The following is a 15,245-nucleotide window of genomic DNA, read 5'->3' as shown; positions in this document are numbered from 1 at the left end:
ATTCTCTAGATTTGGCATGCACTACGCAGGATTGCTCATGATATTAAGCAATGTTTATACTCCAGTGCTGATCCGATCCTGACTGATCGAGGAGGTGATTAATTTTCTATAACAGCAGCTCTGACTGCAAGCTCATTCAAGTGCCTTAACTGTACTTGTTTTATGAACTTCAGTCCCCCCCCTCAAAAAAAAAACCCAACACAAACCCCCCCCCCAACTTCCGTCATGGATTCTCCACAACCTTAAACTAGGGCTGTCAAACGATTAAAAAATTTAATTGCGATTAATCTCAGAATTTCATATACAACCCCGATTCCAAAAAAGGTGGGACAAAGTACAAATTGTAAATAAAAACGGAATGCAATAATTTACAAATCTCAAAAACTGATATTGTATTCACAATAGAACAGACAACATATCAAATGTCGAAAGTGAGACACTGTGAAATTTCATGCCAAATATTGGCTCATTTGAAATTTCATGACAGCAACACATCTCAAAAAAGTTGGGACAGGGGCAATAAGAGGCTGGAAAAGTTAAAGGTACAAAAAAGGAAGAGCTGGAGGACCAAATTGCAACTCATTAGGTCAACTGGCAATAGGTCATTAACATGACTGGGTATAAAAAGAGCATCTTGGAGTGGCAGCGGCTCTCAGAAGTAAAGATGGGAAGAGGATCACCAATCCCCCCAATTCTGCGCCGACAAATAGTGGAGCAATATCAGAAAGGAGTTCGACAGTGTAAAATTGCAAAGAGTTTGAACATATCATCATCTACAGTGCATAATATCATCAAAAGATTCAGAGAATCTGGAAGAATCTCTGTGCGTAAGGGTCAAGGCCGGAAAACCATACTGGGTGCCCGTGATCTTCGGGCCCTTAGACGGCACTGCATCACATACAGGCATGCTTCTGTATTGGAAATCACAAAATGGGCTCAGGAATATTTCCAGAGAACATTATCTGTGAACACGATTCACCGTGCCATCCGCCGTTGCCAGCTAAAACTCTATAGTTCAAAAAAGAAGCCATATCTAAACATGATCCAGAAGCGCAGACGTCTTCTCTGGGCCAAGGCTCATTTAAAATGGACTGTGGCAAAGTGGAAAACTGTTCTGTGGTCAGACGAATCAAAATGTGAAGTTCTTTATGGAAATCAGGGACGCCGTGTCATTCGGACTAAAGAGGAGAAGGACGACCCAAGTTGTTATCAGCGCTCAGTTCAGAAGCCTGCATCTCTGATGGTATGGGGTTGCATTAGTGCGTGTGGCATGGGCAGCTTACACATCTGGAAAGACCCCATCAATGCTGAAAGGTATATCCAGGTTCTAGAGCAACATTTGCTCCCATCCAGACGACGTCTCTTTCAGGGAAGACCTTGCATTTTACAACATGACAATGCCAAACCACATACTGCATCAATTACAGCATCATGGCTGCGTAGAAGAAGGGTCCGGGTACTGAACTGGCCAGCCTGCAGTCCAGATCTTTCACCCATAGAAAACATTTGGCGCATCATAAAACGGAAGATACGACAAAAAAGACCTAAGACAGTTGAGCAACTAGAATCCTACATTAGACAAGAATGGGTTAACATTCCTATCCCTAAACTTGAGCAACTTGTCTCCTCAGTCCCCAGACGTTTACAGACTGTTGTAAAGAGAAAAGGGGATGTCTCACAGTGGTAAACATGGCCTTGTCCCAACTTTTTTGAGATGTGTTGCTGTCATGAAATTTAAAATCACCTAATTTTTCTCTTTACATGATACATTTTCTCAGTTTAAACATTTGATATGTCATCTATGTTCTATTCTGAATAAAATATGGAATTTTGAAACTTCCACATCATTGCATTCCGTTTTTATTTACAATTTGTACTTTGTCCCAACTTTTTTGGAATCGGGGTTGTAGTTAATCGCGATTAATCACATTTTTTTAAAATCTATGTAAATTAATAAGGCTTTTAAAGTGAAATGTTACAATTAAAATGGTGAACACATTTTATGCTAAAAGTACTTGTTAAAAACTGCTGGGACGAGAGAAAATAGTAAGGGAGTTTATTCACTCACACACTAGGCAGTACTGAACATACAAAACACAAAATTGGATTTTGTGATGGATTAGGGAGCTGTAGTCTCAAATAGAAAACATGTAGTCACATACTACTGTGTCTCAGTTCAGACATGTGTGACAAAAGAAAATAAAAAATGAAATACAACTTCAATTGTGCTGGACTTGTATTCACTCACAGCCTATAGGACTTCACAGTGCTGTGCAAACAAAAATAAATTGCAGTTGGACTTCAATAAAGACATTTAGTGTCATATCACAGTGCTACAGCATACTGAAATCTCACTTTACAAAAGTATTTTAGAACTGCAAAGTGCATACCAAAACCAACTCAATCACACTCTTCTTTTGAAATGAAACTTCCCGTTTAACAGACCTTTCTCCATCACTCACACTTTTATTGAAGCAGCGCGCGACAAGCCTCAACAGGAACTACGGGTGACTTGCGGGGCCAAATTAGAATTTGCGTTAACGGCACTATTTTTTTAATCGCGATAAATTGAGACCGTGTTAATGCGTTATTATCGCGTTAACTTCGACAGCCCTACCTTAAACATAACAATAGATGGATTTTTTTTTTTTAGTGCATCATTCTTTACTGAATAAAGCTATTGGAAAAGTTCTATGGAACGAAAAAACTGTTGTGCTGTTACTGATAATCAACTTCTGCATGATAACACACTGTAACTCGGTTTTATGTCGGGTCATAGGACACCACCCTCTAGTTGACTACTCTCCTATAAAACTACACTCGGTTGTGTTTTATTCCCGACTTACTGTAGCTCTTAACTCTTTACCCCTTAAAACAGTTGCTTCAGACACCCTTGTACGTTATATGTATATACTGTTCACACTTAGAACATATTTACAAGAAAAAAAGAGTCGTAAAATGTTGTCATTATGGTGCATACGTGCCGGCGTCATATGTCGTCATTATGGTATATACAGTAGAGAGCGTGCACGTGACATCACGAGGTCACGTGATATTTGTTTATCTGCCATCTTGGACGGTATGGCCGCGCATAGAACTTAGACGAACCCGTTCTAATTATCAAGTGTGTGGGAGTAGATCTTTCGAGAATGGTTATATCTTGTTCAGCGTTTGGTTGTACCAATAGACAGGGCCAAAAGGAGGGCCTGTCATTTTATAGATTCCCCGCAGACGAGGAGAGACGCGCAAAATGGGTGTCCGCTGTGCGAAGAGAAAACTGGTACCCCAGTTCTACCAGCCGAATTTGTAGTGAACACTTCATATCAGGTAGGCGTAATCTTCTAATTCAATACTCCTAGTACATCTGTTAAGTTGATTTTCGGATTGAATGATAACTGTATACTTAGAAACTAGACAGTACAGTGTTTGTGGCCGTTAGTCCGCTTGATCTCTAACGTTTAAAATGGCTATGCCTAGCCCTACTACCCTGGCCTAGTCTATGACAATGTTTTATCTTTTTTATTTCCAGACAAAAACATACATATTTACAACCCTGTCATTATCTGGAACTGAGTTTAGATTTCGAACATTCTTACGATAAAACGTCCTGCATAGTCTCTTTATGATAAACGTCTTAATGCCACTTACCCGTGAGGTTATCAAGTAGACATTCTTCTTCGGAACCTTCCAGAGGTATAGTTGGGATACCCATCCCGCAACAAAATATTTATAAGCTTCCAGGCTCTTGTAAGCTTTGAGGGCTTTGCCAGTGTAACACGATTCACGATTAACAAGAAAAAATTGTAAATGTCGTGGTAGGCCAGATCGGGCAAATCGCCGGCGCTGCAGCTCCGAATTTCCCTGAACAAGGATTGCGGCAAGTTGTACGGATCTGCAATCCCCAACCTGGAACACTTTTCCACGTAACGCTGCCTCACGTCACCTTCAAGATGCTGAACAAACTTAGACAAGTTATCGCGCGATGTAGATGGGGTATTTTCTGAATTTTCTTGGGGATTACTCCCTGGATCCATTACGCTCGCGCAAGGTAAACAATCCTGAAGCCGTCCAATATGGCAGAGTACACACGGACGGGTCACGTGACTGCACATCCTCTATACACGGGGTCGTCATATGTTATCATTAAGGGGTAAAGAGTTAAGGCCCACTTTACACGGGGACGGTCTGAAACAAAAACGCAAAAGTCCGTTTTCGTTCTCACTTTTTTCCGCGTCTACATGACCGTTTTCAAGGAGGAAATCTGCGTCTATACGGTGACGCATAAATGTGTGGAATTCAATTGGATGTGCATGCCAGGCGGCCAGGTGGTGCTGTGAAAGACCTCCGCTATGTCTGCACGCATGCGCAACGTCTTCCGTCTTGTCTGATCTGCACCGCGAAAACTTTGACTACTCTGGCTATGGTAAGTAAGAAAGTAAGTAAAAAAGTAAGAGCATGCTATACCCGCCTCTGTTCATTAACGGTATATGTGCAGATTCGGTATAGATGTTCGAAGGACTCCTGGACGTTTATTAAAGCTGCCAGAGCAGCTTGAAGGTCCGTTGGATCGATGTAATCAGACATGCTCTTACTTTCTTACTTCCCGGGCTGGCATGTACAGTATATGACATATGTATGACGTAAACGCATACCCGACGTGAGCAGATCCGAGCAGAGTTTCGCGTATTGGGTAGTTTAGACGGATATGCAACGGGGGCTGTTTTTAACTTATCCACTCTGGAAGGCGTTTTCAATTTTTTCCGTTTTTCAGCCTCGGAAACGCCGTCCCCGTGTAGACAAAAGGCACTTCCGATAAAATATTTAGTCGTTTTTACCCGACAGCGTCCTCGTGTAAACGGGCCCTAAGTCTCTAAATGAAAAAAAAAAAGTTAACCTACCTTTAAACTCATCATTTCTGGTACGGGTATGTTGGAGTTTAGTTTCTGAGGTCACTAATTTAATTCAAAATGAACTTTTAGCCACAGAACCTGCATGCTGAGTCTACTAGACGGTTTACTTGGCCAGAACGCCAATGGACACCACTGTGGGTGTTATGATATCACTTTGAATACAACACTAAGACTCGGACACCGAAATATCACTTGTGACAAATGCAAGCTAGTTTATTAGCAGCTGACTAGGCATCTTTCTATTCAGGATGGCAAAAGGGCATTTTACAAAAAATGTAAAAAATACTACGTTCATGCATATTTAGAGATGAACATTTTCTAAGGGTAAAGAAGTAGAGACGTTCATAAGCATTTTTAGTAGTTTGTCACCAAGGAAGCAATTTATTATTGAGCAGTTTATGTTTAAAAACGACACATTCAGGATACTTTAACAAAGGCAACCAAAGTGTTGCTTGTAAATTTGAGGATGACCGAGGATCTGAGGCATAAAGACTGGCTCTCACCTCTCTGAACCCCTCCTCCAGGCTCTTGAACTCCATAATAAACTCCAGTTCCTGAGTGCATTTGTTGGACAGCATCACCAGCTTATGGACCAACTCATCCACCTGATTATACAGACTGCCCACACCATGAATGGCATCTCTGCAGTGGAGCAAAACACACACACACACACACACACACATAAGTACGGTATGGCCCATGTTAAGAAGAACCATGATGTTTGTTCATTTTTACCCCATAAAGCCTTACTGCTAAAGGACGCCATGGGATCAAGCAGGAAGTGCCACGAATTGAGTCTGGAGCTCATTCATCTGTTTTCTAAGTTTGTTCCAAGTAAGATGCTGATTGGCTATGGGTTTGAGGACGTCTCACGGATTGGATGATGCTTTTTTGACCGACATGGAGTGCGTGCAATCACTGTCCTGCTCCTCTGATGAGACCACCTAAGAGCCAGCTGTGCCAAACTCATCAGCCAGTGTAAAACCCAACATGCCCACTGTGTGCGTTTGTGTATCTTTGGCCTTCTGTGAGCAGAGAAACATTAGTCCAGAGCTGTAATGCAGTGACTGAGCACACTGTTGTGGCAGAGCTTGATGACTAATGAATGATTTCATGTGTGCTGGAGCTCGGTTACACAATGGCAGATTGTGCTCCTATTTAACGTCCTCACAATGTTTTCCAGATCTTTTTTCTGCAGCTTAGGTCACATACACAAACAATGTCATATCTATTTAATCTACTGTCAGTCATCAAAGCCACAACTAAAAACACACACCCTGTGACACACCCGACCATTTCAGTGGGAAAGTGTTAGAGAGGCACTACCCCAGGTTCATATGTACTGGAGTGTAAGCGTGCTGCCTTAAAGCTTTCAAACTCTGCTGTTGGTTTATACAGGCACACCTCAGACTGATCCTGTTCAAATACAGTAGTGCCACAGACTGTAGCCTGACTGACATGATCCTTATAATGACCTTTATGTTGCTTGTTGAATAAATATAAAGTACTGTTTGAAACGAGAACTCCGGAACCGTGCGTTTTACGTTACAGTGATACAACTTTGGGTTAGAGCCCTGCACTCCCGCGGGAGTCCCGCGGGACCCGACGCAAAGCAGTGTGGCGCGGGACAAATTTTGAAAGCTCATTGTGGGTGCGGGCGGGAGGGGGAGTGCACAATGCGGGAGCGGGCGGGAGAGGTGATAAGCTGCAGTCCCGCTAACTAAAAAGGTGTTTAAAATAAAATTTATAAATTATTAATTTATGTCCATCATATATAATTTGTGCTGGATATTTTATTTGGCATTAATAAAAACATTTTAAGATGTCTAAATTTGCGGATGTGGTCTAATCTCGCGTACGTTTCCGATTCCTTTCCGCTCTTCCGTGTTTGAGATCTCTGATCATGGCAGAAGAGCAGAGCTCCTCTAGTGACGCTCACAGTGCTTCAGAAGTGAGTGCTGCTTTAAAAAGAGGTACATTTACCGTTAAAAAGTCAAGAGTCCTGAAATCAGACATTTGGAAGTCGTTCTCACTCGTGTACGACGCAGAGGGAAATCTGCTGCCCTTTGCTTGTTGTGATAAGTGCCAAAAGGTTCTGACATACAACGGCCATAAATCGGGTACATCAGGCCTGAATCGCCATGCATGTACTGTCCTAAAAGGACAACAATTCCCCAAGCCAATGACAAGAACTTTCGTGAGAAATAACGCAAACGTCTGCATCATGTGGGATTTGCGGGCAGGAGCGGGACAAAATATGGCAGGCGCGGGCAGGAGCGGGACTGAAAATTATAATTCTTTGCGGGAGCAGGACTGCACAATGCGGGAGCGGGACTGAAAATTCTGCCCCGCGCAGACCTCTACTTTGGGTTAATTGAGGAATAAAAAGACTAAAATAATGATCATGATTATTTGTCAAATGTATTTATTTAAATTAAAAAAAAAATCCCTTTATGATGGGGAGGTCATGGCCTAAAGGTTAGAGAAGCAGCTTTAGGACCAAAAGGTTGCTGGTTTGATTCCCTGGACCAGCAGGAAAGGTTGAAGTGCCTTTGAGCACGGTACCTAACCCCCAACTGTTCCCCAGGCTGCCTACTGCTATGGGTACGTCAGGTTCCTGCTATACGTCGCTCTGGATAAGAGCGTCTGCTAAATGTCTGTAACGTAATGTAATGATTTACCGTATTTTCTGGACTATAGAGCGCACCTGTATATAAGCCGCATCCGCTCTATTTTTTTTAAAAAATTTAAAAAAAAGATATACAAGCCGCACCGGGCTATAAGCCGCAGATATCTATGTTGAAAAATTAGATATTTACTGCATGTACAGAACGATTTTGTACTGTAAATGTACATGTATGTACCTGAACAGATTCTTTCCGAACAGTGCCTTTTAACACGGCAGCAACTTTGCTGATTAAAACGGAACAGAACCAAGAGAAAATAACCGGTATTTATTTACCTTCATTTCTCCTGTGTTTGAAACCACAAGTCACTTTAATCATCTTCGCTGGATTTGAAAATAATTACCAGTTAGTAATTTGTCGTGCGTGTTCTATCTGCTAAAGATCTGCTAATTCTTCTTTGCATTGATTTTTCATCTAACTTATTTTTGATTCTACTTCCGGTTAGAGTGCCCCTAGCGGTGGAAGAAAAATCCACAGAATAGCCGCACCTTTGTATAAGCCGCATGGTTCAAAACCTAGGAAAAAAGTAGCGGCTTATAGTCCAGAAAATACGGTATATATGATTAACAGAGCATTCCTCATCCACCCAAAATTACACTGTCTTTATATGTTAGTCAGCGTTGATTTGAGGAGTTTTACCCCCTTTATAGATAAGTAAAAACGACACAAATCATGTCTTATCTCTCCAAATACAGCAACATCTTTGAATTCTTTATCAAACAGGAAACACACACACCTGACAGCAGTGATTAACAAATCTCCGACTTGCTTTTTCACTGATCATCATGAGGTCAACTGGATAAATGTGGCCTTTACATACTCAACGAAAACGCACACAAAAATGTATTCGACTCTCCCGAAGTCTCTCTTGAACACTTACTCAGAACCTGTTTACACACCAATTCCAAAAATATCCTGAACCTCAAATGCTGCCGCTGTGCTGATGTTTGAGATTAAATTATCTGACTTCTCTGCTCCTGATTAGTGCGTGCTCAAGATGTTATTCTTCAGAAGAATGTAAGATAAATGTCACAACTTTTATCTAGTTTCAACCTTCATGTTACCGATGCATTATTCGCAATGTGCATACACACACCCACCCACCCACGGCTCACACACCAGATCGGCTCGCGATTTTCTAAAACAGGCTTCAGATATCAAAGACATTCCTGAGTGAGAGACAGGGCGAAAAAAAAAAAGACAGGAATGAAAGAAAGAAAGGATCTGCATGGTACTCTGAGCAGACTGATGAGGAACTGATGGGCACGCGCACACACACACACACACACACGAAGGAGGAGATTTTGCTTCCTCCAAACCAGGATGTTATTTATACCTGGACCCTGACTTCACATGCCTACATGCCCTGTTTAAACATCTCCTTCAGCATAAGGGGTGTTCACACGGCACATATTTGCATCGATGCTGCACCGATGTATTTTGTTGCGATATATCTTACACCGGTGTAAATTTTGTGGAGCGTTCACACGTCACAAACCTGCTTACTAGAAAGAAGCGTGTTAGCACCGGTGCAGCCCCACTTGCGTTCACACGGCAGTTTTTGCGACCGTGCTATACGATAGTAATAATGCGGAAATGAAATATGCGCATGCGTGAAAATGTACTTCCTTTTCCCGGTTGTCATGGCATCACCAAACGCCGGGAAAACAACGTGGATGAAGACACGCAGTTCTGTTGTTGTTGATATTCGCCATTTTGGAAGCGCAAAATGCCAGGATGCAAATTATGCAATGCCCGTATGTAATCAACTCTCCTCACGCGTAGCGAGTCTACCCCTGTAGCGTTCAGACGTTCCGTTTTATAATCAGTGCTGCCCCGCAAACTAGCATTTACTCCGGAGTAAATTTCTTAAACCACCTCCCGAGCAGGGTTAGATTTGCACCGGTTTAAGCAGCTTTCAGGGGCTACACCGGTATAACTTTGTACCGTGTGAACGCTCTACCGGGGCAGCCCCGGTGCTACACCGGAGTAAAAGTTGCTGAGTGAACACCCCTAAAGTCAAAGTTCACACCCAGGATCCATGATGAAGTGTTGACTTCAACACTACCTCATTTCTGAAGGCTGTGTCTCTCTCCCTCTTTCACTAAAGCACGAAAAAACGAGTTTGACCATGAAATACTCTATATAAATTGACAGCGAAAGCAAAGAGACAAAAGGAAACGAAACAAAGTGCATAAAGTAACAAGAATTACAGCTCTTGGCAAAGCTCTAAAGCACTAACCCCAAAATCCCCCAGCTCTCAGAGACGACCCTTGACCAAAACCACACATACAAACGCACAGCTCTGAAGTACCATCAATAAGGACTCCCCCATTAATACCTTGCTAATACAGTATAGCTGCCAGCAATAACAGACTTCCATTTAACATTCCCCCCCCCCCAAAAAACACAGGAACCCAGAAACCTGTCAGTGTGTTGTGCGGGCATTTCTAACCACTTCCTGAAACAAGCACCCAAACAGGTTCAAAGAACAGACATTGCCAAACCACAAGCAGGGAGTCAGGATCAATCAGGCTGGAGTATTAGTTTTTTCCTTGGAGTTGCCCAGTAGACAAGCAGGTTCAACAAGCAAAGAAATAAAACCTTACTTTCTACTGACTTTTGCAAAAGTTTCCATTTGATTTGTAGCTTTGAAAATGCATTGACACACACCGATGCTGTAACAATAATAATAAGTTCAATTTATATAACGCCTTTCTCAAAACCCAAGGTCGCTTTACAATTATAGGGGGAGAAAAAAGAAAAAAGTCCACCAAATAGCGATCAGGATGTCATTCCAATGGTGTAGCAGCCACAGTTCCACCAAAAGGTGCATGAAAACAAGTCCCACGCCGCCAGCACGCGGAACACCACGCCATGGATCCACAAAGCGAGCACAGAAGCACCGCCACGCAAAGCGCTGGCATGTCCCAAACTGCCTGCACAGCTGCCGCGATGCCCATCTCAACATCGCTAGGAACATCACGCCAAGCACTAAAGCACAGAGCGCTGGACAACCATGATGTTAAAATGAGCAACGAGCACAGGCATCACCTACGGCGAACCAAGGCCTGGACGGAACCGACGCCCAAAACTGGGTCCGGAGCTACACCACCACCGGCAGACAAAAACAAACTACACAAAAACACACAAAAAAGGGAGAGGAAAAAAAAAAAGTGCGTTTCTTGTACTGGATCCCACCACCAACCGCTAAACACCCAGCAACCTGGGAGAAGCTACTCGAAGTTAGAACAATTTTACTAGTTGAAACTTGCTTTTTAATTGAGAGTGAAATATGATGTGCTACATCAAGACCGTTATGAGGACAGGATAAGGACGATGGCTTGTAGGATTTCACGAATTACGATTTTGTTGTGGGAAGTCCAAAATATTACTGAGTATGATAAAATTAGACTGTATTGTTTATTGTTTTATTGAGTTTGTATTATGATTTATGTTTTTGGAAGGGAGGAGTGGGAGTGGGGGGTGTCTAGGGGTGCGGGTGTCGGGCGTGTGTTCACCGGTGCCACTCTACAATGGATCCTCCGCTGTTGGGGGGGTGTAGAGGGGCACGTGCTGGAGGCTGGGTGTCTGCATCCTCGGGTTACTCTCAGACTTACTTCTTTCTTTTGGTGGTGGTGTTTGCTTTTTATTATTTGAATTGGAGAAACAGTAATATGGAAAGTGGTGAGAAGCCCATGGTAATGTATATTAGAAATGCACAGATTTATGAATTTTATTGTATTTGATTACAAAGAGAGTTTTATAGTATTGTAACGTATTGTATGATGTTGTGATGCGAGATGATTGGACACCAGGAAGAATAGCCTTGTTTGTAACAAGTGCTAATGGTGATTCTGAATAAAAATGAAATACACAGTGCCATCCTTCTCTAGGACCGGACCAGACCGACCGAGTATTGTATTAGTTACCACTTTTTTTGATTAGTCAGTTAGGTTTCTGGGCGAGCAAAACCCCAGACTGGGCAAGTACACGAATGAACTAATCATTTGTCCACCTCTGAAGTGTGAAACTGTACTTTGTACGAGCACAGCTGGTCTGAAAATAAATTAAATACTAACATATTTGTTCAAGACATTAAATTCAAATCAAGAACACCACAGCTTCAGTGTTAGCAATAGAGAGTTCTTGGGGGGTGAGTGTAAATTCAGACACATCTAGTCATGTAATGATATATCGTGCAACAATAAATTGCAAAATCGATGATCAAAACCATGATTACCATCAGGCTGTGTACTCTTGTTTTCCTAGCTGTAATTGTATTGTTTAGACAACAAAGGGCGCAATAAGGTAAAATAGTGGGAATGCACGTGACTTCACCCTAGGTGGAAGTAGCACAGCTCCAATACTGTGAAACACACACAATCTTTTTGGTCATAAAATTTTCTTCATTTAAATCATCATCATCATCATCATCATCTTGCGGCTGTTCCCGTTAGGGGTCGCCACAGCGGATAACGTCCCTCCATCTCCTCCGTATTGTTTTCTGCCGCACCAACTGTCCTCATGTCCTCTTTTACCACATCCATAAAACTCATCTTTGGTCTTCCTCTTTTTCTTCTACCTGGCAACTTCATCTCCAGCATTCTTTTCCCAATATACCCTGAATCTCTCCTCTGTACGGTACGTGTCCAAACCACCTCGATCTTGCCTCTCTTGCTTTGTCTCCAGGCCGTCCTACATGTGCTGTCCCTCTAATATTTTCGTTTTGAATCCTGTCCAACTTTGTCACTCCCAGTGAGAATCTCAACATCTTCAACTCCGCTACCTCCAATTCAGCCTCCTGTCTTTTTGTCAGTGCCGCTGTCTCCAAAGCATACAACAATCGCTGTCTTGTACACTTTCCCTTTCACTCTTGCTGGCAACCTTGTCACAAAATCACTCCTGACACCCTCTTCCATCCATTCCAACCTGCTTGCACTCTCTTCTTCACTTCTCTTCCGCACTCACCATTACTTTGTACAGTTGATCCCAAAATTTTCTCAAAAAAAAAATATTCCATGGATAAATTGAATTGTGAACCCAATATTGTGAATCAAATCATATGAATTGTTGCATGCTAAGACACGTCTATTCGTCAAGTCAACTTTTTTTGTATAGCACTTTTAACAATAAACATTGTCGCAAAGCAGCTATACAGAATTTGAATGACTTAAAATGTGAGCTAATTTTATCCCTAATCTATCCCCAATGAGCACGCCTGTGGTGACGGCGGCAAGGAAAAACTCCCTCAGACGACATGAGGAAGAAACCTCGAGAGGAACCAGATTCAAAAGGGAACCCATCCTCATTTGGGCAAGAACAGACAACATGACTATAACATTAACAGTCCTAACAAAGTCAGGGCGGCACGGTGGTGTAGTGGTTAGCACTGTCGCCTCACAGCAAGAAGGTCCGGGTTCGAGCCCCGTGGCCGGTGAGGGCCTTTCTGTGCGGAGTTTGCATGTTCTCCCCGTGTCCGTGTGGGTTTCCTCCGGTTCCCCCACAGTCCAAAGACCTGCAGGTTAGGTTAACTGGTGACTCTAAATTGACCGTAGGTGTGAATGTGAGTGTGAATGGTTGTCTGTGTCTATGTGTCAGCCCTGTGATGACCTGGCGACTTGTCCAGGGTGTACCCCGCCTTTCGCCCGTAGTCAGCTGGGATAGGCTCCAGCTTGCCTGCAGAACAGGATAAAACGGCTAGAGATAACGAGATGAGATGAGATGAGAACATAAAGTCAGCTTCATTGATGCTATAAACCCCCCACCGACGGAAACCCGAGCGCAAAACCGTGTGAATGACAGAGAAAGATTGTGTGATGCAGGGTTTCTGGGGTCTATCAGGACGCACTTAGAAACCTTACGAGCAGCGCTCGAAACTAACGGTGTCCCGACGTCCCGGGGACCATAAAAAATGTCATCGGGACACAAAATTATCATATCTGGGACAATCCCGGGACAATGGAAAAAAATAGATCTAGAAAAAAAGTTCTACATTAATATTATTTACAAAGCCGTAACACATACGTAGACATTCACCTAATTTGTCAATTTTAATTTTAAAACGTTAACAGCGAAAAATACATAGTAGCTACACTTTCGATGCACCTGCATCCGTAGGCTACAGAGCAGTGCATTCTGTTCTAGAATCTTCGGCCGGAGTCCGCATTATATGGACTTGGAATGGAATTGCTACCGCACACGCTGCGCCGACTCTTGCCAGAACAAAAATGCTTAAGTGGTTGAAGCGGACCGACCGCGGGGAAGAAACTGAAAGCCCAGACATAACATCTCCGGGACCTTCAGGATCCAAAGTGTCATCGCCTGGTCTGCAGGCAACGCTAGCAACTGAATGAACTGAATGAACACTGTTAGACACGTTATAAAATACAACAGGAATGATGTGGATGATATTGACGGAAGATACCGTTCAGCAGAATAAGTGAGTTTTCTTGGTGTCTTTCTAGTTCAGGAAGTTTAGTCAGTCAGCAGCACAACTAGGCTAGGACCTGGCACTATGTTGATGTTGCTAACATTTGCACCCACGTTTCAGCAGCGAAAGTTCATAAAATGGATAACGGAAAGTTCATAAAAATGGATAACGGTAATGGATAACGGAAAGTTCATAAAAATGGATAACGGTAATGGATAACGGAAAGTTCATAAAAATGGATAACGGTAATGGTGAAAATTATAAGTTGGCCTTATAAGTGCCAACAGATATTCAAGGTATAAGTAGATGAAATGAACATAAAAGGGGTCTTATTTTCAACTAAAGTGTACTGCAGATGTAGGGAGTTGAAACATTTTCTGAATGAGCTAGTTGGCCCCTTTAAATAAACGGGTATCTATTCATACAGTGAGATCGCCAAAGTTTAATAAACTGAAAATGCAATAACTGTAATTTTGAAGTAGATGATGTATAGGACATGTGTCGCTTGTGACTTATTGTAAAAATGATATAAAAGGTTCAAAATCGCATAGTTACAAATATAATAGTAACTTCATATGATAATATTAACCACTGGTTATTTCAGAGAGGAAAAAATGGGGACACTATTGCTTCCATTCGGGACAATACAACACAGAATTCGGGACCACTGGGGGACACAAAGAAAAAAAGTTAATTTCGAGCCCTGCTTACGAGATGAGGTAATTTTCTTGGCTCTGGTGTCAGAAAAACCTCATACACCAACACAAACATACTGCTGCATATCAGAGGCCTGGACATGCGCTCTCGCTCTCTCTCTCTCTCTCAGCTACTGTATTGTCTTTCCATCTTTCGGTTTCTGAAAGCTGTTCTGGCAGGCTGAATTTTGCTGCTTTAAGCCCACCCTATCAAGCAGAATTTGTATTCTGGTGTGCTTCAGGGGAATGCTAAGGGCTGCTCCTGCATTTCGCCTGTGACGAAGCATTTCAAACAAACCACTTCACCTGTCTGAAAGAGAATGCACAGTAAAGGAAGAAGCCTACAAAGCACACCACTATTCATTTTATAAAGAGCTGTTAATTGTTAGTTGAAACATTAACAGAATAAAATAGGCATCGAAACTGCACCATGCAAGGTGTACTGAAATGCAAACAGAGTGCTTAATAACCGGGATGACTTCACTCTTACGATTTGTCGCTCTTAACCAACCCCCGTTCT

General features: G+C 42.5%; 1 protein-coding gene across 1 annotated transcript in view; it reads right to left on the bottom strand.

Moving 5' to 3' along the window:
- The window catches only part of plekhg4 (pleckstrin homology domain containing, family G (with RhoGef domain) member 4), a 138,764-nt gene that overhangs the window by 42,976 nt on the left and 80,543 nt on the right, over positions 1 to 15,245 (bottom strand). Inside the window, exon 11 of the mRNA XM_060911790.1 lies at positions 5,414 to 5,552. Within this exon, the coding sequence (XP_060767773.1) occupies positions 5,414 to 5,552 (139 nt within the window). The remainder of the gene's footprint in view (positions 1 to 5,413; positions 5,553 to 15,245) is intronic.

This window comes from Neoarius graeffei, chromosome 27, assembly GCF_027579695.1.
Source record: "Neoarius graeffei isolate fNeoGra1 chromosome 27, fNeoGra1.pri, whole genome shotgun sequence".
Taxonomy (NCBI): domain Eukaryota; kingdom Metazoa; phylum Chordata; class Actinopteri; order Siluriformes; family Ariidae; genus Neoarius; species Neoarius graeffei.
This window is presented reverse-complemented; position numbering and strand designations above follow the sequence as displayed.